The 25,363-nt window shown below is 44.3% G+C and overlaps 2 protein-coding genes across 3 annotated transcripts in view; one reads left to right on the top strand and one right to left on the bottom strand.

Moving 5' to 3' along the window:
- Positions 1-19,000, top strand: part of Jam3 (junctional adhesion molecule 3) — a 56,793-nt gene extending 37,793 nt beyond the window's left edge. For both annotated transcript variants that reach the window (XM_028763836.1, XM_028763838.1), the window contains exons 2-9: positions 9,059-9,124; positions 9,834-9,947; positions 14,131-14,283; positions 14,723-14,925; positions 15,853-15,952; positions 17,107-17,236; positions 17,315-17,369; positions 18,022-19,000. In XM_028763836.1, coding sequence (XP_028619669.1) covers positions 9,059-9,124; positions 9,834-9,947; positions 14,131-14,283; positions 14,723-14,925; positions 15,853-15,952; positions 17,107-17,236; positions 17,315-17,369; positions 18,022-18,057 — 857 coding nt within the window. In that variant the 3' untranslated portion in view covers positions 18,058-19,000. The remainder of the gene's footprint in view (positions 1-9,058; positions 9,125-9,833; positions 9,948-14,130; positions 14,284-14,722; positions 14,926-15,852; positions 15,953-17,106; positions 17,237-17,314; positions 17,370-18,021) is intronic.
- A 2,007-nt stretch (positions 19,001-21,007) lies between these two features.
- Ncapd3 (non-SMC condensin II complex subunit D3) overlaps positions 21,008-25,363 on the bottom strand; it is a 67,801-nt gene continuing 63,445 nt past the window's right edge. Inside the window, exons 33-35 of the mRNA XM_028763931.1 lie at positions 22,515-22,589; positions 22,365-22,425; positions 21,008-22,288 (exon numbers count right to left, since the gene is read on the bottom strand). Coding sequence (XP_028619764.1) covers positions 22,180-22,288; positions 22,365-22,425; positions 22,515-22,589 — 245 coding nt within the window. The 3' untranslated portion in view covers positions 21,008-22,179. The remainder of the gene's footprint in view (positions 22,289-22,364; positions 22,426-22,514; positions 22,590-25,363) is intronic.

Genomic DNA, 25,363 nt, shown 5'->3' with positions numbered 1-25,363 from the left:
TGCTGCATCTAATAAATGCTTAGTCATGTGTCCACTGTTGCTGCATCCAATAAGTGCTTAATCATGTGTCCACTCTTACAGTATCTAATAAATGCTTAGTCATGTGTCCACTGTTGCAGCATCCTGTAAGTGCTTAGACATGTATTCACTGTTGCAGCATCTAATAAATGCTTAGTCATGTGTCTACTGTTGCAGCATTATACTCCAGAAATTCCATTATGTCATCCTTCCTAGCATCTTTTGATTTTTTTTTAATTAAAGTAACTTATTTCATGGATAGTATATATGTTTATGCCAAACTAACAGAGAAAATGTCATGATCATTTTTTCACAGTGGCTTTGGACATAAAAAGTGTGTAGATTAAGCAGGACTAAATTCATTGAATTCTGACACCTGAAATTAACAGGAATGAACTTATCTAGGGAACCCTTGCTTCGTTTTCATTCTGGGCTAGAATGGTCAGTCACCTTCAGCATGAGTCCAAAGTGTTTCTTTCCCTCTGAAGTAGCACCTCTCTTTTAAAACAAGCAAGTGGAGTTTACCAACGGAAGGCTGCTGCTTACATAGTCTGGAGCCTGCCACCATTAATACTGTGAATTCCTTCAGCACAGTGGCCCAGCTTTCTTACTGTGCCATGTGTTGCATTTTCTTTGATACCTCTTTAAAAATATTTTTCATTCTTGCCTTTTTCTTGTATTTGTGAATTTATTTATTCAGTGAATTTTAGATATTTAGTCGTGATTATATGTATGACATTAAAGTATAGTATTTACTCTTATTAGCTTGTTTCCTTAAACTAAACATAAACTACAATGTTTACTTTGAAGTATTATATTTATTGGCTAAATATATATTATTATATATTTATTCATATTTGTATAATTTGTATACTGACTATACATGCATTTCCTTCATGCTTTAATTTAAAATACAGTGGTTTTTTTTTTTTTCCTTTTGTGAAACAAGGTCTCACTGCAGTCCAGATGGGCCTCTCACTTGCTGTGCATTTGGAACTTACCTCAAATGCTCTGCTTTCAGCTCAGTGTTCTAAGTATTGGAATTATAGGCACCCAACTAATACACTTAGCTCATATGAATATTTGTATTTGTTGAGGAAAGAAAAATAAAACTAAATTGCTTTATTTCTAAGTATATAACTCAGTAGTCATGAGTTAGACAAATTCTTTGTAGTGTATATTTTGATGAGATTGAGCTGAAGTTAAACTGTACACATGAGAATTGAATTTACTCTTTTTTCTCCCCCCATAAAACCATTCCTAATTTTCCTCATCCTTCAACATTTCAGTTACACTGGATACTTTTAGACCATGTTTATTTTTCTTTTAACATGTTAAAGCTGAAACTCCTAGCTTGAATATGTTTCTTATTGCCATGACAATGTGATAAAGAAATCTCATCCCTTCTTTCCAGTGGCCTGAGGTAGGTCTGGGAACCATGAAGTGGCTATTCCATTTACATTTAAAGTAGGATCATATTCCTTCACTGTCCTTGACCACAGCAGCTAAGGCTGTTTTCTTGCACCTCCTCAGGCTGCAGAGACAGAGGGCCTTGGAGTGTGTAAGCAAGATGGAAGATTATTGCAGAGTTTATACAGTTGGAATGCAAATATAACTTAGTATATATTTGAATTAAATTGAATATATTTCATTTGAATTGAATATATTCTTTGTGGCACATAAGAGCACATATTTTTGTCTTGGAATTCTGATACCAGAATTTGTAATGACACGCAAATAGTGTTTACAGGACCAGCTCACACAGAGTTGCATCAGGCCCAGGTTTCCTTCCAGTCAGGTTAAGTGTTAGGGATGATATATTTGCAGATGAGATGTTTTACAGAATAAGAATGTGCCTTGACACATGTTGTGAATTTATTCATCACCGTTGTCATGCCTCAGTACCTCCAAGGCGAGTCTCATGGAAAAAGATGTCTCTCTGAGCTTTTGAGGCATGGGTAGTATACTCTTGGTCTGATTACTCTGCTGTTAGAAACTGTGAAGACGCTGAGCTTGTATGAACATGCTGACCACTGTCTCTCTCCTAAGTATGTTATAGCTCTATACTTGTTTCAGCCAAACCTAAACTCATGGTGAGCCAAGCAGGGATGCCATTCAGCTCGGTTTTTGTTGTATAAACTTTTTGAATGATCACAGAGGATGGGGATCAGCGATCAATTACAAAAAGAGGTGGGTTATTGCTTTGGGTGATTCTTTCCCTTCCTGTTTCCCCCTTCTGCCTTTCTGCCTCCCATACCTGTCCTCAGGCCTACTTGCTGTCTTCTTCCTTTATTCTTCCTGGAAGAGTGCTCGGTGCTGACGGGGTGCAGAGGCCATGTTGCCCCGCGTATTGAGGAGTGTGTAATGCACATGTCCCCTCTTCTCTCTTGGTCTTTCCTTATAGATTCTGTGCACATTGAACTTCCCTCTACAAAGCCCAGACCTTCTCTTTCAAGTGTACAAAGCAACGTCTTAGAGAAAGGAGAGGAGTGTGTGTGTGTGTGTGTTGTGTGTGTGTGTTGGGGGGTGGTCACTTCTTCCAGGACAGCTATTTCTTTACTCATGTCTGTCTCAAGTATTATTAGACAGAATTTTCCTATTTTGATATTAATCACATCTGTGCTTAAGAAATCTTTGGAGCTGGAGAGATGGCTCAGCAATGAAAAATGCGTACTGCTCCTACAGAGGACCTGAGTTTCACAGGCAGCACTTGCATCAAGTGGCTCAAGCCACCTGTTAACTCTAGCTGTAGGGGATCTGATGCTGTCTTTGGACTCAGAAGGTATCCTGTGCATCTGTCACCCCAATATATACACATAGTTAAAAATAAAAGTATTTTTTAAAAAAGAAATCTTTGGTGTCTTGAGTTAGGAGACAGTGGAATCAAATAGAAACAGCATCTCATCTGACTTAACCTGGGATGTGGTGAGCCACTGCTCTGGTTCTACACACTGAAGTTCCCCCAGGGAGTTCTTGAGAGCATGTGTACAGTATATGTGAACATACATTATTCTTAAAAGAAGTACCACAGCCACAGCATGTCAGCATTTTTCAGAGAAACAGATCTCCAGAGAAGAGGCGTGGGAAGGAATTGTGTTGAGATGATGAAAGCTGGCATGTTAAGAATGTACACTGCATCTCTGCAGCCTGGGGACCCTGGAGAGACAGTGCGATCACCAGGCCCAAAGACATTTTGCTGAAGAACTTCCTCTTCCATGGGGAGGGCACTCTTTAGTCTGTTTAGATCTGCAGCCAGTTTTAGGATAAGATCTAATGATACCAGAGAACCCAAAGTTCCACAGTTTAAATAGTAATGCTGTGCAAAAGCACCCTCCACATTGACACATAAAATTAACCATTCAAGCCAGATTTATTTTTAATCCCTTCTTGTTTGGCTGATCCTTTTTTGTGTGTGGGTTTTTTTTTCTCCCCAAGATAAGGTTTCTCTGTGTATTCCTGGCTGTTCTGGAACTTGCTGTGTTTTCCAGGCTGGCTTTGAACTCTCAGCGATCTACTTCCTTTTCTACTGAATGCTAAGATTAAAGGTGTGTGCCACAACCCAGCTAGCTTCCTTCCTTCCTTCCTTCCTTCCTTCCTTCCTTCCTTCCTTCCTTCTTTCCAGAAAGACATGGTGGTGTTCTGTATCCCAAGCTGACTTAAAGCTTACATGTCCTGCCCTCTCACATGTATCACTAGCTAGACTTATATGTCGTTTTTAAGGCTCTGTTAGATTATATTGACACTTAGTTTGGCCTTGATCACATTGGTAGGTATAAGCAGGACTTCCTCTCGTTGTGCTATGGTCAGAACCTGTTTTGAATGATGCATATTCTGCTGCATTGTGCAGGAGGATGCTTCTGGACAATAGCGTTCTGCGTTTGCTCTCCCTCAATTTAAATTCCTGGAAAGTTGGCTAATGCTCTGTGCCATTATTGAAATGATGCTTTATACTGAACTACTTTTCTGTAAGGTGGCTTTCACTGAACAGGTATAAGCAAGTGTTGTGTTTTGAACAGTAAACATGCAGTTAATGTCCATGGAAAAGCCTGTGTTGCTGCTTTATATTTAGATTTGAGCCCCAGTGGGCCAGCACAGTCCCACAGTGCTGTGTGCTGACGTGATATTCTCGGCTTGAGTCCTGGTTAGGGGAAAGTTTTCTTTTGAGCAGGAGACAAAGTGAACAGAGTGCCAGAAAGCTAAATATAAATCCTCTGAGAGCCAGTCACACATAAACTAGGTTTTAGCAACAACATATTGTAGACTGAAATAATTTTAAAAGAAAAATTTCCTCCTGGTTTATAGTAATTGGTATAAATCGCAGTTAATGTAATTTTCCATGAAAAGCTAAGCTTCCTGATCTCCTCTCCTGGCTGGCCATGTAGGTAAGTAAAGCCACTGTTAACGATAGAGGCCCCTTCTCCCATTGTTGTGGCAGTTTATTCATGAGTCCGTAGATCCAGTCTCCTGTTTGCATGGATTTAATGTCAGAGAAAGAAGAGAAGAGGGAGGAAGATGCACAGTTGCCATTGAGATGCTGAGCAGTGTTCCTGTGGGCCGTGTAGTCACCTTTGGAGCTGAATTCTCCCCAGTGCGTGCGCGCAGCAGCCCTTAGAACATTCAGCCAGAATGAGCCGACTGCAGAGCTAACAAGTGTGTGGGCCGAAGCTCCACAGTTCAATGCTTTAGGTCTGGGTTTGTCGCAGTGTTTTATAGCCAGTCACTCTGGGGCAGTAGAAGGAAACATGGGTGTCCCCAGGCTGGGCAACAGGCTGTTTTTTACTACAGCTACAGATGGGGGCCTGGCCCCACTGAACGAGCGGTTGCTCAAGGCTTCTTAGGTAGCACTGTGTGTAAAAACCTCCAGGCATGTTGGCAAGATCTAAAGATGTGCACATTCCGAGGAGGTTGGACAGTGGTCCTTGCCTTTACCTATTTTTTTAGCATAGTGGTTTCACTCTGGCATTTCTATCTGTGCACATTATACTTTGCTCATACTTGCTCCTCTGGCCTCCCCTGCCCATCCCTGTCCATCCCCAACAATGTCCTCCTCCTCTTGACATCCCCCCATCTCTCATATATGAGAAAAAATACACTATTTTGTTCTCCCTTTACCCCCTCTTCCCTCTTCTTCCCTCGCTTTAGATTTTTTCCTCTCACAGTCCCCTTTCCAGTGTGTGTGTGTGTGTGTGTGTGTGTGTGTGTGTGTGTGTGTGTAGTTCCGAGTCTGGCTTAGGAAAATTGTATTGGTGTAGAGCTTGCCTGCCGTCCTAGCCACAGGCCCTGTCAGAGTCTCTAGCTCTCTCAACACTGAAGGAGGAAACTGCAGTTCTTGTCCACAGGTGCCTCAATTGTTCCCGATAAGGAAAGGGAAGGGGAAACGGAGAGCACAGCAGCTCTGGGTGCTGGCCATGAGGAAGGGCGCGTGAACATCAGAGCACCAGTGTTTCCTCTTGTGCCTTATTATCCTCATCCTGCCTATTCCCTGCCCTCTCCCTTAGCCCAGTTCCTTGTTGTGAGTGGGCGGAAGTGGGTTGGAGATGACCTTGCCAACTGCACATCACACCGAGACCTTTTAAAAGCCACTTCCCTTGCAAACTTGTCTGATTTAGACTTCAGGGTCTGATTCATGTCTTCCTTTTAGTATAAAATCTCCATTATGTGCATCTGTTGCTGTCTCTTTTATTTCTGGGTAGATTTCTGCATTGCTTCTTATAAGAAAATTAGTGAAATAAATCATGAAGTAGGAAGGATAAGTCCAAACTCCCGGGCTTGATTCCTGACTGTGCTTGTTGCCAGTAGGCTGTGTCCCCTGCCTGGGATGTACATGCAGTAGTCTTTACATTCAAGGGTATGGGGAGGCTGAGTCAGTGCTGAGAATGTTGTTAGGTAGCCTCAGTGATGCTCAGAGATGCAGCTCATTAGAACCCCAGCAGCACTGGGTGTATCCTTGCCCTGTTCCATCTGTCAAAGTACTGGTGTGTGTGTGTGTGGGGGGGGAAGCACAGGGTTTTCTGGGTCTTTTCTCTACAGTAAGCATCACTTTGTAGGCAGAATGATAGTTTCCTTTAGCAGAATAGTCAGCTGATCTACAAGAAGTTGTAGTTGGTGCCTGTGAAAATCATGCTGTCTGTAAGTTTAGGTCTGATTTCTGGTCTGTCTTCTCTGCACATTACTGACTGGCTCCTCATATGCGACATCTTACACTCTTTAGCTAGTGTATTTTCATGTGACCTTCCTTCCCCTGACTACTGTTGTTTTCCCAGGGAAAGCACAAATTTGCCTTATGGGTATGATGTCCAGAAGGGTGGGGTGCTGGTAATTCTTGGAGCTAGCTTCTTAACCAGAGGATATGAACACTCGGAAATGACCTGACGTATTGTGACCCTCTCAGCCTCATTTGCATTGATCAGATTTACGGATGTCAACTTTTCTCCTGCTTGTTCTCGTTGTACTACAAATAACCTGTGGTTGGTACATTGTAGGAAGTCCTTGTGTTTGGACGATTTTAGCATTTGGATAATAAGTAGCTAGATCATAGATAAGGGATTTTCAGATGTTTATTCTCTCTCCCTAACTCCTATTTTTTGAGGCAAGGTCTCACTCTGTAGCCCTAATTGGCCCTCGGTTTATCATGTTTCCAAGTCTGTTCTCAAACTCTTGCTCTTCCAACCTCAACTTCCCTGATGCTGAGTCACAGGCCTGCGCCACCACTCCTGGTCCCTCGCTTTTTTCTTTTTATTACTTTATTACTTTAAATAATATTTTATTTTTTGGAAAATGCATTTATACAATGTTTTGATTACATCTCCACCTCCTCCCAACACCCCATTGCCTCCTACACTATTTCCCTTGTAGCTTCTTGTCCTCCTCCTTTTTGATGTTCTTGTTATTAATAACTGAGTCACATCAGTGCTCTCCATATGCACATGAGTGAATGTGTGGACATCCGTTGTGACATGAGCAACAACCTATCAGCATGATGCATCCCCAGAGAAAACTTGACTCCTTTTCTCTCAGAAGACTTCAGTTGCCAGTACTTCTCTGAAAGAAGCGGCTCTTGGGCCCTCCCTCAACCACATTGGGAGGTTTTGACTGGCTTGATCTGTTCTGGTTATGGGCACAATAGTAACCACAGATGTCATGAGTCGATGCATGCAATAGCTATGCCATATCCAGAAGTGAGCATTCCACATCTCTCCTCTCCAGTCCCTGTTTTGTTTTTCCCCTTCCCTTCTCCCTCTTGCTCCTGCCTCACTTGCTCCAGCCCAAAGGTTTTTACTTATTCATTATATATAAGTACACTGTAGCTGTCTTCATACACCCCATAAGAGGGCATCAGATGCCATTATGGATGGTTGTGAGCCACCATGTGGTTGCTGGGAATTGAACTCAGGACCTCTGGAAGAACAGTCCGTGCTATTAACTGCTGAGCCATCTCTCCAGCCCCATCCCCTGTTTTTGTTTTTGTTCTGTTTTGTTTTGTTTTTTTAAATGTTCTTTCCACCTCGTTTTGCAAAGTTCTCTAAGCTTTGGATGGTGGGGAATTGATATGGATGATGCTTGCATAGCTGAACACTCTTCATTACTTATACTCGACTCTTGGACCAGTTTTATGAGTCTGTGCATTAACAACTCTGCACCTCAAAAAGAGGCTTCTCTGTTCAAGGTTGAGAGAAACACAGATCTGTGGGTGAAAACGTAAATCTTCAGACGGTACTTTGACCACAGAGGTGTTTAGCAGAGCAACGGTTGTAGGATTCCCCAAGCCATAAGCTTTTGACCACCTTTCCAGTTCTAGGCATGAAATACTTCCTGTGGGTCAGGGTGACCCCTCACATCACACCATTGTTGCCAGCAGGTCAGTATTATAGCATGCAGTGTCCAGCACTTGGTAAGGGCATTGATATCTTTTCTCGTTAGCAGTCTACAGAGCATCTTCTGGCAACAGTGTAAGCTAGTTTCCTGGTCAGTTTGAGTTGATTTCTCTATACCCTGTATCTAAAGCCAATAATATCTTTATCAGTTTGGACTTACATTAGGTTAGTGGACAACCAAGAGCAGTGGCAGCGGCCTGTCCTGGTCTTAGTGCCTCTGAGGCCTTTATGACCAACAACTCACAGGGATGTCTTCACCAAATCATAGTGGCCAGTCTGTGGGCCATTTTCTTGATTAATGACTGACTGATGTGGGAGGGCCCAGCCCATTGTGGGTGGTGCCACCCCTGGCCAGGTGGTCCTGAGGAAAGCAGGCTGAGGAAACCATGAGGAACAAGCCAGTAAACCATTCCTCCCTGGCGTCTGCTTCTAGTCCTGCCTGCAGGTTCCTGCCTCGACTTCCCTCAGTAGTGCAGTGTGAAGAGACGTAAGATGAAGTCAACCCTTTCCTCCCCGAGTTGCTTTTAGTCCTGGTGCGTTATCAGCAACAGAAACACAACCTAAGACACTAAGTGCCACTTAAAAATAAAATATCGGCTAGAGAGAGAATCTGGTCAATAGAGTGCTTGCTTTGAAAGCATTGAATACCTTAGTTAGGTCTCTAGAGTCGTGTCAGAAAGCGGGTGTGGTTGCACATATCAGCTATTCAGCGCTGAGGAGGCAGAGAGCCTGTAGATCATTGAGGGCTAGACATTCTATCCTAATCTGGGATTCCAGACCAGTGAGAGACCTTCTCAAACAACATGCCTGTGAAGCCTACCCAGGGTAGCTGTAGCAGAGAGGCCACGCCGAGGCTCATTAGGATACACAGGAAAGTCACTCTGTTCAAAGCTTGTTGGGTTTTAGTGCTGTCCTTTATCGTCTTGGGTAGTAATGATGGGTGGTTATTTCCACTTTCAAAAATTTTTCCTTAAATTCTTTTAGATTATGAGAAACAGGAAAGCATCAACTGCTGCTTGTCTAAGACACTGTTGAGGATGTATTTTCACAGCCCCTCTGTTTTGTGATGGACACACACAGATACATGGAAGGAAACGTGGTGGCCTCTACCCAGTGTTTCTTGCTGTTATGGGGCTGTCTTATTTTACTTTTGTTTTTTCCTTCAGGATGCATGATAGAGGCAGTGAATCTCAAATCCAGCAACCGAAACCCAGTGGTACAGGAATTTGAAAGTAAGTAGGAGGAAACATGGAGAGGAATGGGGCCCTCTAGTGGACATTGGGTAGCTCTGCAGCCAACCCAGCACCTGTTCTATTGTGACTATTGTATTGATATATTTATATATTTGTTTTTTTTTTGAGACAGGATCTCACTGTGTAGCCCTGGCTGGTGTGGAATTCACTATAGAGACCAGGCTGGAACTCACAGAGATCTGCCTGTCTCTGCCTTCCAAGTGCTGGGATTAAACATGTACACCATCACACCCAATCTATTGTCCAAAAACTATTTATTTGTGACTATGTGTCTATGTGTATGTCAGGAGGATGCTGCAGAGGCCACTGGATCTCTAGGAGATGGAGTTATAGATAGTTGTGTGCTGGAAATTGAACTGCTCTCTGCAAGAGCAGTCAGTGCTCTTAACCACTAAGCCATCCCTCCAGCCCCTACTCCCCTGTATGTAATAGCCAAGAATGTTCAGGGTAGCTGTTGTGTATGAGCAGAACAGCAGCACACTGTGTAGTTTACGTTGACTGCCATCTGTTTCTTGCCTATCCTTGTACCTACACAACAAAGACATCTCACATACTAGATGCGGGGTGTCTAAAGGGAGGGTGTGTTCCCTATAGTGAAATACTTACTAATGTTTTTATTGTTTTTTTTTCTGGCAGAAACTCATCTTGGAAAGTTTAGGCTTATAATCTTTCTCCCATTGCTCTACAGGTGTGGAATTGTCTTGCATCATTACAGATTCACAGACAAATGACCCTAGGATTGAATGGAAGAAAATCCAAGATGGCCAAACCACATATGTATATTTTGACAACAAGATTCAAGGTATGAGCCCACTGTCCTCTAACGTCCATCTGTCCTTAGTTCGTGGAATTTATTTATAGTAATATTTTCCTTAGACTACTAACCTGCTCTTGTGGCTAGGACTGTTCTGACTTTCTGAGTTTATCATTGGAGAAAATTTCAATTTCAGCATTGATATTTTGAGCCTGCCTGTACCTGTACAATGCAGCTTCAACAAATCCCAGCTCCTTAGTAAGGACTTGGATCTCTGCACAGATCACCTGAGAAATCACAGTGAACCAGTTCCTTGTTTGTTATGGCAAACCATGCTGTTATGGCCCATGGCAGACATACTGTGCGTGAGTCCCCAAAGGGATCATCACAGCAGTGTGGGGGACAGAGGATTGCGCTCCCCTGCGTCTGTCCAGTGTTAGGTCTGGGACCTTCCTACACCGACCTGCAACAGGACATTATCTGGGGGCAGTATTAATGTAAGCTACCATGGAATGGTGAGGAGGAGGAGGAGACTGAGAGCAAGGCATCAGTTCAGTAGGCTGTAGAGTGCTCAGGCACTCTCCAAGAGAGCACGTGCTGCATGGTGAGAGACGGAGTGGCAGGCAAGAATGCTACATATGGACACACAGAAACCAGGGCGAGCTCAGCTGCTGAGAAGAGCTGTAGCTGGGGCCTGGCTGAGAGGGAGATGAGGAAGATGGGAGGTACATGGGGTGTCAGGCACAGCTGTCTGGACAGCAGGCAGTACCCATCAGAGGTGCAAGAGAAGTTGCAGGGACTGGAGGTGATCACAGCTGCGAGCAGAACCAGATCAGATTTCCTTTGCAGTATGGTTGGTGGGGTTGCTCACAGTGGCTGAGCTGAGGTAGGGCCATAGGAAATTCAACGGGAGAACTGCTAGGATCGGCTGTACTGGAGGATGTAGTGCCGGGGCTGTGAGAGGCAGAGTAGGATGTAACTTTCCATCTGGCAGCGAGGGAAGGAGTAGATAGGAGGTCCAGTGCAGATACATTCAGTTTTAGCGAAGTTGTGGGCTTTGTGATCTGAGTTCTACCGGTCTTCAGGAGTCGTATGCTCTTAAAAATACTTTGTTGGCTACAGCTGTAACTCGGTGGTACATTGCTTACCTAGCATTCTTGAAACCCTGAGTTCAGTTTCTAGGACTGAGGGGGGAAAAAAAACAAGGTCAAACCCCAGCATCTTCAAGAACTCTATGTATAGCTCAGTGGTAGTGCCCTCTAGAGCTCACAACTCCAGGGGATCTGACACCTCCTCCTGGCCTTCACAGGCCATGAATGCATGCATGTGGGTATAGACAAAACACTCCTACACCAAGAATATAAATAAGGAAGTCTTAAAAAAGCAACCCACTTATTAAAACTATAAAAACCTAATGATTTTTTTTTGGGGGGGGGCTGGGGCTGGACAGATGATAGCATTGTTAAGTGTGTACTGTGCAGAGGACTGAGTTCCTTGTACCCACTCCCAGCAGCCTGTAACTCCAGCTCCTCTGTAGTCTGCAGGTGCTGTGCTCATACTTGAACACACCCACACTCAATACATATAATTACAAGTAATAAGAGTAAATCTTTAAGAAAACTCTTATTGCCGGGCTGTGGTGGCGCACGCCTTTAATCCCAGCACTTGGGAGGCAGAGGCAGGCGGATTTCTGAGTTCGAGGCCAGCCTGGTCTACAAAGTGAGTTCCAGGACAGCCAGGACTACACAGAGAGACCCTGTCTCGAAAAACCAAAAAAAAAAAAAAAAAGAAAACTCTTATTTCCCTAATGCTGGGGTGGGGAGGTCAGAGTGATGGACCACTGATCTGGTACGCACGAGACCCTGAGTTTTCACTCCCATCACCAACAGTGACAACTTTCTCTTCGTGGACATCAGAGGTTTTACCATAAAGGACATATACCACAAAGAAGCAGAAGGGTGGGGGCAGGACTGGTGCTGTGCCCAAGACACTTGTTACATCTGTCACACCTGTCACTTCTGTTACTCCAGTTACACCTGCTCCTCCTGTTACACCTGTCCCCCTGGAAGTGTAAATTCAGGTTCTGTACTCATACAGGTGTGGAAACACCCTGTCAATCCCAGAACCTTTCCGTAGCCAGAGTAGAAACCCATGCCATGAATAGTCAGGGCCCTCCCTCATCTCTCAGCACCCCTTCTCCACACACCTCTCTGCCTTTGCGGTTTCCAGAGACGTCATGTAAGGCTTCTTTGACTTAGCATAGGACTTTAAGGAGAGATGGGTTCCCTTGGGGTCACTGTTCACTGTGTGGGTGCTGCTTTGAGCACACATCAGGCGATGAGTACAGATGGGCTGCTTTTACACTGGCTACCATAAGTATTCTGTACTCATCTCTGTGTGAAGACCAAGGAAACAACTACTGGGCCATGCGGTAGCTGCATGGCGAGTTTTTGAAGAAACTGTCAAGTAGCTTTCCAAAGTGGTGTCACCATTTTTTTTTTTTTAAAGTATGTATTTTGCCTGCCTACGTCTGTGCACTTCATCTGTATGCTGGGTGTGCAGAGGTCAGAAGCGGGCATTTAGCTCCTGTGGAATTGGAGTTATGGATGGTTGTGAGCCACCATACAGTTGCTGGGAACCAAATCTGGATCCTCTGCAAAAGTAGTAACTATCCTTAACCACTGAGCCACCTCCTGCCCAGCCCTGCCTGGCTTCTGCATTTTACACTTGCACTTCAGTGCTTCTCCCATAGTCGTACCCACATTTGGGATCATCTGACCTTTATCTTAGTAGTCCTAGAGAGTATAAGGTATCCGAGTGGAGTTTCATCTCTTCATGTGCAAAGTGAGCAGTGGAGATTTTCTTGGGAGAAATATCTGATCTAGCTGTTAAGTTCATTTAAAAAAAAAAATCTGTGTGCCGGGCGGTGGTGGCGAACGCCTTTAATCCTAGCACTTGGGAGGCAGAGGCAGGCGGATTTCTGAGGCCAGCCTGGTCTACAGAGTGAGTTCCAGTACAGCCAGGGCTACACAGAGAAACCCTGTCTCGGAAAAAAAAAAAAAAAAAAGTCTGTATTTTCATTGAGTTGTAGATTTGTAGAGGTGAGTCCTTTTTCTGACGTGGCTTGGAGGGTTTCTCCCACTGTGTAGATTGCCTTCTCAGTTGCGTACATCCTTTAGAGCACAGCTGTTAGCTTGATGGAATTTAGTATATCCCCACATTTTCATGTTTGTGTCTCTGTTGTTGTATCTAAGAATCTGTTACAGAAGCCAAGGTCATGAAAACTATGCCCTCTGGAGAGATGGCTCAGTGGTTAGAGCACTGGCTGCTCTTGCAGAGGACCTGAGTTTGATTCCACACACACCAGGCACATATCTGCTGTACATACATGCAGACAAAACACTCATCCACATAAAGTAAATAAATCTAAAATATTTAGGCCTTTTTTCCTTAAGACTTTTTTACTTTTTGAGACTGCAGTTTGCTAATGTTGCCCAGGCTGGCCCTGAGTTTATTGTGTTGCCTAGGCTAATCTCAAACTCAATTCCTGTAAGCTTATAGTGTTCCAAATACATGCCCAGCTCTTGTTCAACTCTTAGTGGGTGTTTGTTAACTAGGGAGGCAGCCAAGGGTCAGCTTTCTTCTTTTTACTTACTTACTTATTTATTTTTTAAATTTTTTATATTTTTTAAGGTTTTTATTTATTTATTTATTTATTTCATGTATGTGAGTACACTGTTGCTGTCTTCAGACACACCGGAAGAGGGCATCAGATTACAGATGGTTGTGAGCCACCATGTGGTTGCTGGGAATTGAACTCAGGACCTCTGGAAGAGCAGTCAATGCTCTTAACCACTGAGCCATCTCTCCAGCCCCAGCTTTCTTCTTTTTCATGTGGATAGCCACAGCATCCTTTGTGGACTTTATTTTTCAATGTTTATTTGGTTTTCCTTTAATTTTCATTGAACTTTTCCTTTGACTAGTTATCTCCTCCTGGGGATAATAAAGAGAAATAGGGTTCCTGGCTTTATCTTAAATACCAGCTACTAGTTTTAATGCTCAGGTTGCACATGGGGAGAAGTCAGTGTCCTGGTCCTCATGGCACTTTCTTTCATGACACATCTTTCACACAGGGACAGGACAGAGCACTGTGCAGTCTTCTTGCTCTGCCATGAAGTCCAGCCCCACGCTGTCTTCTAGTGTCTAGTATCTTGTGTCTTCTTGTTTATAGGAGACCTGGCAGGTCGCACAGATGTGTTTGGAAAAACTTCTCTGAGGATCTGGAATGTGACACGGTCGGACTCAGCCATCTATCGCTGTGAGGTCGTTGCTCTAAAGGACCGAAAGGAAGTTGATGAGATTACCATTGAGTTAATTGTGCAAGGTGGGTCCTGTTAGTGTGCAGCATCGCCACTGGCCAGACCTCATGGGTCAGTCCTTAGCTCTAGAACAAGAGACTAGCTCATATTTTGATTCATTCCTCCAGAGCTGGGTTCCTGGGGTTATCTGAAGTTTGGGAGGGGAGCCAGTGAGGCTGTCTAGTGATGGGGTGGGAAGATGAGAATACACACCTGCTGTGTTCCTCACTGGCCTTAGGGACTTGCCTTTGCAGCCTCCTTTTCAGCTAACTCCTCAAGGTGGAAGAACTGGAGACTGAGAGATTGGACTCACGGGCCTGGAATGAACTCAAGAGAGTGAGCAGGGTGCAGGCAGCAGGCAGTCAGTGGATGGGGGGTGGTCGTCAGAGCTGGTTTATTTCACTAGGTTTTGGTACGATGGGCTTGTGCTGAGATTTTAAACACTAACCTGTATTTTGCCTGCAGTGAGGCCAGTGACCCCTGTCTGTAGAGTTCCAGCAGCTGTGCCTGTAGGAAAGAAGGCAACACTGCAGTGCCAAGAGAGCGAGGGCTATCCCCGACCTCACTACAGCTGGTACCGCAACGATGTGCCACTGCCTACAGATTCCAGAGCCAATCCCAGGTTCCAGAACTCCTCTTTCCATGTGAACTCGGAGACAGGCACTCTGGTAAGATCTCTTCCAAAGGTGGGGAAGCATTTGCGTTTGTTGGGACCTAGGATGCCTGTAAGGAGAGCCAGGGAGGCTCCTTTTCAAGGTAGAGGCAAAACCTAGAACATCAGAAACGCTATAGGAAAGGTGGCTTCGGCTTTTCTATAAACAAGTTCAAAGGGGTAAAACAAAACAGAAACCTGTGCATCTAGATGAGACCAAGGGGCAGGTAAACAGGTGGGTTGTTTGAATCCTACTTAATTGTGATTATATCATGCTGAGATACATACGTATGGATTAAACATGCCTTGAATTTGCTTCAGAATAACCTCCTGGTGTCTGGTGGTGGTTGGCAGCCCATGCCTTTAATCCCAGCACTCAGGAGGCAGGCAATTTCTGTGAGTTGGAGGCCATCCTGGTCTACAGAGTGAGTTCCAGGACAGCCAAGGCTACACAGAGAAACTCTGTCTCAAAAAAAAAAAAAAAAAAAAAGGAAAGAAAAGGAAAATAATAACCTACTGGGAGTAGGAGGTCACATGGGAGGGAAAAGAAAATGAAACAGCATGACTTGGCCATGTGCAAAGGACGTGCTGGCTTTGAGACACTTCAGCAGGGGATACCCAGCTATAAGCAGTGATCGGGTGAATCAGTATAGGGTATTGGTATTTGTCTAAGGAGAGCAGCTAGGATCCGTTTGGCTTCAGAGGGAAAGTGAACTGGGCTGCTTCTGGTTATTGCCTAGCTTTGCTGTCTCTGCATCCTGGACGGAATTCCTTGCTAAGCTCTGATGCAGGGCGGGAAAATGGTGAGGAGAGTAGAGCCAGGGAGGCTGCTGCAGGCGAGTGGACTACTTTGTGGCTACTTTGGGGCCATGGGTGTCAGCTTTGGTGTCTGCCACTTAGCTTGTCCTGTTGAGTGAAGTAATACTTGTCATTTCTAAAACAGGTTTTCAATGCTGTCCACAAGGATGACTCTGGGCAGTACTACTGCATTGCCTCCAATGACGCAGGTTCAGCCAGGTGTGAGGGGCAGGACATGGAAGTCTGTGAGTCACTTGAAAAGATTACACTGAAGACTGGGAAATGACTAGAACATTTAAGATGAATGCCAGTGTAGCTAACCACTCTGCCTTGAGTCAGTTTTCCTCTGGAGCTGACAGGGGACTCATCCACTGGGAGCCTGACAGGAGTATAAAAGAGCATGAGGTCTAAAGGAGAAGCTCCTCAAACCAGTTCCCTGGGGGCTTCAGTGTTGGTAACATGTCGTCATGGAACTTGCACCAGGTGTAAGACATAGTTTTGGTAAATGATAGAAATGTCAAAAACAGTTGTGTAGGAGCCCTGATGGGCCTCTGGGAACCTCGCCAGTTAGAGTAGCTGTTATTTGCAGGAAACTCAAAAGCCTCATGCTTTTCTCCTGTTCGGTGAACTCATCGTTAGGTAGCGGGCACACGGGGAGGTGTTGGGGAGGAAGTGGATAGGGTGAGCTGAGCCACTGGGGGACCTTCCTCCGTTCTCAGTTGTGGCTACCCCCACAGCAGAGTTTCCCTAGACTGTTGGAGGACTGTTGCATACAGGGATCACCAGAACTTGCCACAAGTGTCCGTGTCTTGTAGCATTCTAATGTATCCAGCGTTGTTCAAGCATCTTTATTTGCATAGAGGGGGAAACCACTAGAGCCTCTGCCTGGATGACTTCGAGAGTTATCCAAGGGCCAAGGACAGGGAGCCACTGAAATGGAAAGTCAAGTTTGCATTTAACAGTTTTTACGGCTAAGATTTGAAGCTTTTTTTCCTCAGGTCATCTCCAGCAAAGGCAGGCTATATAAATTAGGAAGGTTACTTTCCTTAGGGCTTCTGGCTCTTGATGCTATATAAATATAGCCATTTCTCCATGAATAATATTTACAAGATTTTAAAGCCTTTTATATACTGGTAAGCATCTCTCAGTGGCTTTGAGTATAACTGCATTTGACCCATCCACATCCCAGTATGCTTTATGGTATCAGGGGTTATGGTAGCTTGTATTTTCTTATCCAGAGAGATGTTAATGGGCTAGTTTCATCAGTTTCCTTTTCTGGCTAGAGTAGGCATGACTGGACAGAGGGGTAAATGGGTCAGCATAGGAGTTGGAAAAGTAAGCTAACAGGGTCAAGATCTTTTGATAGACCATACCATCTGTCTACAAACTTTTTCTGCAGATGATCTGAACATTGCTGGGATTATCGGGGGAGTCCTGGTTGTCCTTATTGTTCTTGCTGTGATCACCATGGGCATCTGCTGTGCGTACAGACGAGGCTGCTTCTTCAGTAGTAAACAAGATGGAGAGAGGTACATGTGCCTTGTCTGAGCTTCAGACTTGTGTTACTGGTGTAGCTGTACCACTGAGCTGTCCTCTTGTATTCACAGTTACAAAAGCCCAGGGAAGCACGATGGAGTTAACTACATCCGGACAAGTGAGGAGGTAAGAGCAGAGACCCTAGTGGTTCAGGTGTTTCCTGACAGGAAAATTACCTTCTGCTTGGAGACCCAGTGGCTTTCAGGGTCCTGGGAGTTAAGTCTACTCCCTGAGCTTGATAGTGAAAAGATTTTCTGGGCTTAGCTTGGACAGATCACAGCAGACCAGACGGTTCCACGAGGGGGAGTTTATTCGGGACGGAGGGAAGAGAGCAAGAGGAGAGAGAGTAGAGAAGTAGAGGCCGGCCATGACCACGTGGAGAGGGGGAAGAGAAGAGGGAAGGGGAGAGGGGAGCCTGCAGGCGTGGGGCCAAGGGAACCAGAGAGGAACAAGAGAGAGAGGAGGGGCAAGCAGCTCCTTTTATAGTGGGCAGGCCTACCTGGCTGTTGCCAGGTAACTGTGGGGAGGAGCGTACCTGGCCAGTGCCAGGTAACTGTGGAGGTGGAGTTTAGACAGAATACTAATAGATAGCTTTTCCCTCACCAGCTCATGAGTGCTTATAGAGGTTATTGCTGAAGACTGAGGAGTTAGTTCGTCTTTCAGTTTTGCTCCGGTTTCAATTTTGGAGGACAAGATTAGCTTATATTTGATTTGACCAGTGTATGTCAAACACCAACCAACAAAGCCCTTGAATTGATTCTTTGTGCTGCCTTTGCAGGGTGACTTCAGACACAAATCTTCCTTTGTTATCTGAGACCTGTCGGCTGGGAGAGCACATGCAAGAACCTCTATTGGAAACTGGTCAGGGGCTGCTGTGAGCAGAGCACCCAAACAAAGCTAGATGAGCAGAAGCTTTTTGTTTTGGCCAAACTTGATGATCCCTTCCTTCCTCTTTAACAAGCCACAAGAATAAAAGAAATCCTCCTGAAGATGGATCTGGACACCTAGACTGTTGCTAGCCTGATCACCTTATGGGGATTAGGGTGATCTTCAAGGCCTTTCTGGTCTCAGTTCTCCTGTGCAGGGCAATTTGGACTGTTTTTGCCCCAGGGTGTTTAGCTGCCAGGACAACACTGGCGAGAGGATGAGGCGCTAGGCTGCAGCAGCAGTGTTGCCTGATGCCTGTGACAGTACCCCTGGAAGGTCTGCAGGCAGTGCCTTGCTCCCTGGACCCTGACCCACCGTGTTGCCTCTGTTGATTGACCAGTATTGTCATTTCCATCCTGGGAGAGTCTGTTTGGATCAACATTTTATAAAAACCCAAATCAGAAAGGTGAAATTGTTTGCTGGGAAGAAGGAACTCTCCTTCCCAAGAGTTAGGAGAACCTCTGTCTTAAGCTAAGTCTGAAATGGTACTGAAATCTTCTTTTCTATTGGTCTTGCTTATTTTATAAAAATTTAACATTCTAAATTTTTGCTAAAGATGTATTTTGATTATTGAAAATTTCTATATAAACTGTAAATATATTGCCATACAGTGTTTCAAAACTTATTTTTTTAAGAGTTCAACCTAAGGTAGAAGGCTCAGGCTGCTAGTGTTCAATTGGAAAATACCAGTAATAAAGTCTTTTAAGGAATTTTCTTAAGGAGGCTGGCTGAATATTCCTTTGTTCAAAAGAAGTTTTAGCATTTTTCATAAGAAAACTTACTCTGTCTGACCACTGTTGCTTAGGAAACCATTAAAGAATTCCAATCTAGTCATGCTTGTATCTTTTTTTAATCAAGAAACTCTGGGAACTTCTGGGCTAGTTTTGAATGGCCTCATCCTGAAATCTTAAGATATCCTACCCCAAGGGAGGCCCTGTGCAGTCCTAGTTGGGTGGTCTCAGGGTTAGCTAAGTCACTTCTCATGATTTCTAACTTGTGTGGGATGGAATGTCCACTTACACCTGCACAGCCCTGACCTCGGCTCCGTATCTGATTAAAATGGTCACTGGTAGTATTCTGGGCTGGTCTTAGGCAGGAAGCTGAGGAAGGCTGGTGGCCAGTGGTTCCTAGTCTTTGAGTGACAGAACCCTAGTCTCTTTTGGGTAGCTTATAAGACAAAGCCAGTGCACTTGCTTGTAAAAAAATCATTTTAAATATTTGTTTCGTTGATAAGTGTATCTGAGACCAAAGGCAATTTTGAAACTGAACATGTCAACTACAGTAATATTTAAAAAAAAAAGATTCTTTGTTGTGATGAAAGTCTCGGCACTGCAGGCTGTCTCCTCCATGACAAGCCGTTATGTCCAGCACAGCTCTTTGAAGAATATCAGAAAGTATAGCCAGGGGACAAAGCCTGATGGTGAGCAGAGCAGTGTCTGACCAAAAGCAGTTTCTAATTTTTATTGTAAACCTTTTATCTGTCCCAGACACTGCTCATTTTATGGGATATTAGAAACACCATTCAAAAGCCTTTGTTCTTCAAGAATAGATGTTCTTGGTCTCAAATACTTGGTTTCAAACACATGCTAGACTCATGATAGGAAGTGGTTAGAAGCCAGGAGCATCTAAAGGAGTCCCTGATCCTACCTTCTACCTACAGGGTGATTTTTATGGAGAAGTTAGACACTTTGTCATCTTAATTTCTTTATACTTCAACTTCTTTTTTTCTATTTCTCTTCCTGATTTCATTGACTACGTGAGGCACATTTTTTTTCCCAAGTTAGGTTGAAGGCTGAATGCTAAGATGTTAGCAGAAACAGCCAGGCAGTGTTTCTGTGCCTGCTCAGGGGTGCCTGGTCTCTCTTGCCTTTGCGTCTTAGATAATATTGTCCCTCTTCTACCTTCCTCTTGGGAGAAGAGGATGGCTGCCACTCTAGTGGGGTGGAGTGGGGTGGTGGGATAGGACACTGGCCTTCCAGTGGCTGTCACAGCAATAGGGTAGCCATGTTGCCCCCTCTTTTACTCCTCTACGTCCTAAAGCCTTCTTTCATAGTGCCATGGGAACTAAGTTTGACAAAGCAACACGTGAGCCTGGAAAGCAGTGGCCTGGGACTGACACAATCAGAGAGCACTCACTTACCTGTACAATGTGAATGTGACTGAAGAAACTCGAAAGAGGCTGGTGTTGGCCACTGATGTTGAAATTGTTCATAGGTGTTAACAGACTTGTACTAACACACTTGCAATTTGGACTCTAGGATCCAAAACCAGGGGATGCACTCCCACAGAAACACACAGTAACACAGTGTTTGCTGCAGTAACATGAGGATTAATGATTCCAGTGCACTGGGACTCTCTCGCATGCAGACAAGAGAGCCTGGAACAAAAGCTGGGAGTAGTTCTTATATAGAGTTCACGAGGGCAAACCACAAAGTCTGACCTTTCCAGGTCACGTCTCTAGGTGACTCAGATTATGACAAGGAGCGTCCTCCATTTGCCCAGGTTTATTATGTTAAGGCCCCAGCTTCCTGATTCCTGGAATGTGTCTAGGTGTTCTGGGCCCTTCTCACCCGCAGGTGGGTTCCTTCCCTGTGGTCTGAGGAATGTTAATCAGCCTCTCTCCTCCTTCCTCTGAACGTTAATCCAGCAAGTGTCCTCTGACTTAAGGAATGTACTCTTCCCGGAATGCGCCCTGGGGCAGTGAATTCTAAGTTTAAACAAAGACCTGAATTCTAAGCTCAAACCGAGACCCAAAAGTCTTATAGTTATTTGGAAAAAGCAAACAAAACAACCCACCTCACTCATTTATAAAAACTTAAAAAAAAAAAAACCAAACAAAATGAAACCATTTTCTTTTTATTAGGTTTGCCCTGCATTCTTAGCATTTGGTTACGCACATACTCATTCATGCTAAGAAATCAGCACTTGTACTGCAGCCAAGGTGGTTCACTCAAGAGCACCTGTGACACTTGTGCCAACTGTCAGAGCTTCTTTATGACAGAGTACAGGGACCAGTGGTAGAGGGCTTGCCTAGACGTGCACGGATCTGGGTTAGCATGGGGTAGGAGGAAGGTATGGTAGAGCATGCCTACTGTCCCAGTTACTCAGAAGGCTGAGACAAGAAATGGACCGTCTGAGTCCAGTTCAACATGAGATGCTTGTCTCCAAAAAGGCAGAGCATTCAATCCCATCTCTTCAGGCTCCTGAGACAGTACCTGTCTGTACAGGAGACTCACACCATGCCCAGTGGTGCAGGAGTTCTTAGCAGTTTCACGTATTAGTACTACTGCTCTGTCTAAGGGTCAAGAAGCCATTCCATCAGAAGCAGGCTTTACTTACCTGAAGTACTATTGGAGATGGCTGTTGGGACACAAGAGAGACAAAGTTTCTATATGGGAACAAGGGCAGGTGGGCAGATTAACTAAATAAACCCTAAGGGGAAAAAACTGATTTTAAATATTTAATGCAATGGTAAGAAGACCATCAATAAAGCCTTGTTTCAAAACCAGAAAAATTGTACTAAATGCTATGTTATATTTATATTTGACCTTTATTACTTTGTTTTAGAAAGACTGTACACCTCTTTTAATAAAAATTTGCAATTATAAATAATAGAAAAATATTGCAAAATGTTGCCATTAGCTGGGGACATTCTATTATATTGAAACACAAGCTATAGACACGAGTTATACAGAAGAAAGCTGGTATCTAAAATTGTGTTCCTTAAAGACCAGACTGTAACTTACCACAGAAGGTTTCATACTCAAATAGATATCCCAGTATTAAATAGCTTAATGTTACTGTGAGAAAGTCATCATTTCCCTATTTACAAATCTCAACTGCAATGATACAAAGAGAAATATGAAAGGTTGGTAAGCCAAGCAGAAGCTGCACAAAGCTGCACTGGTGTCCTAGACAGGAGGTGGCAGTGTGCACTCACTCCCATGTGGATGCAGGCCACACCTTTCTTTCCCCTTCCACACAGGAAATACAAATATTCCCACAGGTCTCAGTTGGCTGTCTTCAGGGGGGACTTGGGAAGGGACCTCCTGCTGGATCTTGGGTTGCCCTGGTTCCTGGCTGGAGACTTTATATTCCACTGTGGAGACTGTGGAGGCCTAGAGAAGGAAACCATGCAGTCAACAGTTCAACAACAAAAAATGCTCAACCAAAAAGCCACATCCCAAAACTTACCTTTTATCAAGCATTGATAAACATAAAATGTCATTTCCTTGTTCCTGGGCTTCAAGTTTCTCTGAAAAGGAGTCAAACACAAAGAAATTTAGTTTTCTCAGAATTTCTGAGGCAGTGGTTGTGCTGACCAGAAGAAAACCAAGAACTTACCTTTGGTAAAAAACGAAGTTGTTGGTGTCCCTATGTAACTGACCCCTGCTCCAAATGTGACATCACTGATGGAATCTGGGGAAAGGGAGAACAGTGGTAATAAAACTCCTGTAACACACAGACATCAAATGCAGGGACTTATGTATGAGTTTGCCATGGGTTCTTCTGGTCTTCACTGCTAGCCCCTAGGTCACTCACAAAGATGGGCATTCATCAAAAGCTTCGGCTTGCCTCAGGACTTTATGCAGACTGAAACACTGACTTTCTCTTCCCACCAGGGAGGGCCCTTCAAAGCTTGCACTGCAGCCGACACCTTTGTTTTCAGACTTGAAGCGCCTCACCTCGTCCTTCAGTGACTGCCTACATGGAGGTGACCTACATTTCCTATTCTCACCTACAGGCAGTACACCTACTGTATCTCTCCTTATTTACGCCCCATTGCATTTCTTTCTTGTCCCTATACACTGGAAGGATGGATACGTGGTTCTCTAAGGCTTTAACTGGCCAGAACCTTGGACTACATCTCTATATAAAATCAGTAGCCACTCTGTCCCTGGTGCCGCTCAAGCATCACTTCTTCCTTGTCTCCATCCTTGCTCTCCATAAGTATCTTAGTCTTTTCAGCCTACTCTTGACCTTTTATGTATGTCCCTGACCTTTAAGGCCTCCCCAGCCAAATACAGCAAAGTACACTGGGATTGTGTTCTGGCTTTTACACCAGCAGAAATTCAAGTCATTTCCGGTCAGTTAATACAAGATGCAAAGTGTTTTAACACAGTATCTGATACAAGATAAGTGCCAAGGAAATAATTTATTAGCTATAATATAATCCCTTATGTTACTGGAATCAAGCTGATGTAAAGAACAGGTAAAGCTAGTGTGTCAGTTAGGAACCTTGATGAGGCTCTGTCCATCAAAGAGACCCTAAAATCTATCATTTTGAGCTAGCCCAACCCATCTCTATAAACTCAAGAGATTTCACAAACATGGTGTAATCCACTTGTGTCCACCAGGCATATGGTTGACCTTTCTTCAGCAGTCCTAGCCTGTCACACCCATGTGCTCATTCAACTGCTCTGTTACCTGTACCTGCCCCATCCCAGAATCTGATAGCTATAGCCTTGGTGTTGTGTGTACAAGCCCAGCCACATGCTGCATCCCTATGGGCACAAGTATGAGGCTGGCTCCAGAGCCCACATTTCCCACACTGTCCTTGTGAGGAGCACACAATGACCTGTCACGGATGGAAACATGCTAACATCCACTGCAGAGCTGCACCACAGCAGCGACTCAGGCTCTGTTAACATACTGCAGACAATCCCGTCTTTTGCTGCTACCATCAAGCAGAGCTTGGCTGCTTGTTTCTGTCCCTGGAGATCTATTGACACTGGTTTAGGAATCTTCCCCTCACAGGCACACTGGCTCTCCCAGCTGCAAGCCTCTAAGCATCCTGGGTGATTCTCATGGCTCTAGTGCACTCTGCTCAGAATCAAAGGCAGAATGTGTAATCAGAAAAATGATTTCATTCATATTAGCCAAAAACAAAAATTAGGAATGTCTGATAGGAGGCTGGGGGAACTTCCACAATAACTACTATAAATTACTGAATGAAAAAAATATGTCAGATGATAAAAGTCTTCCTGTGTGGGATGAAGAGATGGCTGGCTCAGCTATTAAAGGTTAAACTCATGGCCAAAAAGACAGGACTTCCCATGTTTATGGGTCACCAGAATCCACATTATGAAAATCAATGGATCACCAAAATAAATACAGATTCAGTGACTCTTTACCAAAATTCCATTGATATTTGCAGAAACAAACAAAAAAGATTCTAGGATTCATGTGAAAGAAGAAAAGACTCCTAAATTGTCAAAGTAACAGAAAGGAGAGCACAGTGCTGGAGTAACAGCAGTGCCTGATTGCAATTAGACTACACAGACCTAGGGCAGTGGCAGGGCCGCAGCTCAGCTGAGCAGAGGAGCCAACATCAACCTGGACAGCTGGAGACTCCTGATTTTCAACAAAGGCGCTTTAAAATGAAGGAGAGAAATCACTATCTTCAACAAGGAGGCAGCTCGAGACAACAGGCTCTGACTGTAGAACAAGAGTAGACTAAATCCTCTGGAAACAGAGCAAAGGCCTCCATGTAAGACTCTGAAACTGCTAGGAGACACTGGGGGTGGCAGGATTTCAAGGTACAACATGAACAATGACTTTCTGAATAGGATTCCAGGAACTCAAGAAATATCAAGACCTGAGGAATGGGATTGAATGAAGCCACAAAGTTCTACCCAGCAAAGCAAACCACAGACTTAAGAGACAGGACAGGCTGAAATCTGTGTCAGTTGTACCTCTGATGACATTAATATTCACAGCATATAAAGAATTAAACACTAATGGACAAAATCCAGTGAATAAATGGGCACATTAACTGAACAACTTCTCAAAGTACACATGGCCAATATACACAGGGAAGAAGTGTGCTCAGCCATAGGGAAATGGGAGTGAGAACAGAGGAGATCAGGTATCTGCCTCATCAGAAGGGACAGCTCCCAGCAAGCAATGGGTAGCTGTGATCATGCTGACGCAGCACCGCATGCTCTGAACATTCTTCCAGGAAGCAGAGAATGGGCCTTTAAGCATTCCTTCCTGGTTCAAAATATAGATGGGCAGAAATTGTATCAACATCCAGAGAAAGAACAAGTAGTGTCACGACCTAATGACACGGGAGTTTGATTTTCTATGAAAGCCAAGTCCTTACATGCAAATTAAAGCAGCATTAGTGTACCGCACCAGATTTCACTGCTAAGCAACTCGTGCTGCCAGGAAACCAACTCAAGATTGACATC

Source organism: Grammomys surdaster, unplaced genomic scaffold, assembly GCF_004785775.1.
Source record: "Grammomys surdaster isolate TR1022 unplaced genomic scaffold, NIH_TR_1.0 140, whole genome shotgun sequence".
NCBI classification, from domain to species: Eukaryota; Metazoa; Chordata; class Mammalia; order Rodentia; family Muridae; genus Grammomys; species Grammomys surdaster.
Note: the sequence above shows the minus strand (reverse complement) of the source record. Positions and strands in the feature narration are given on the sequence as shown.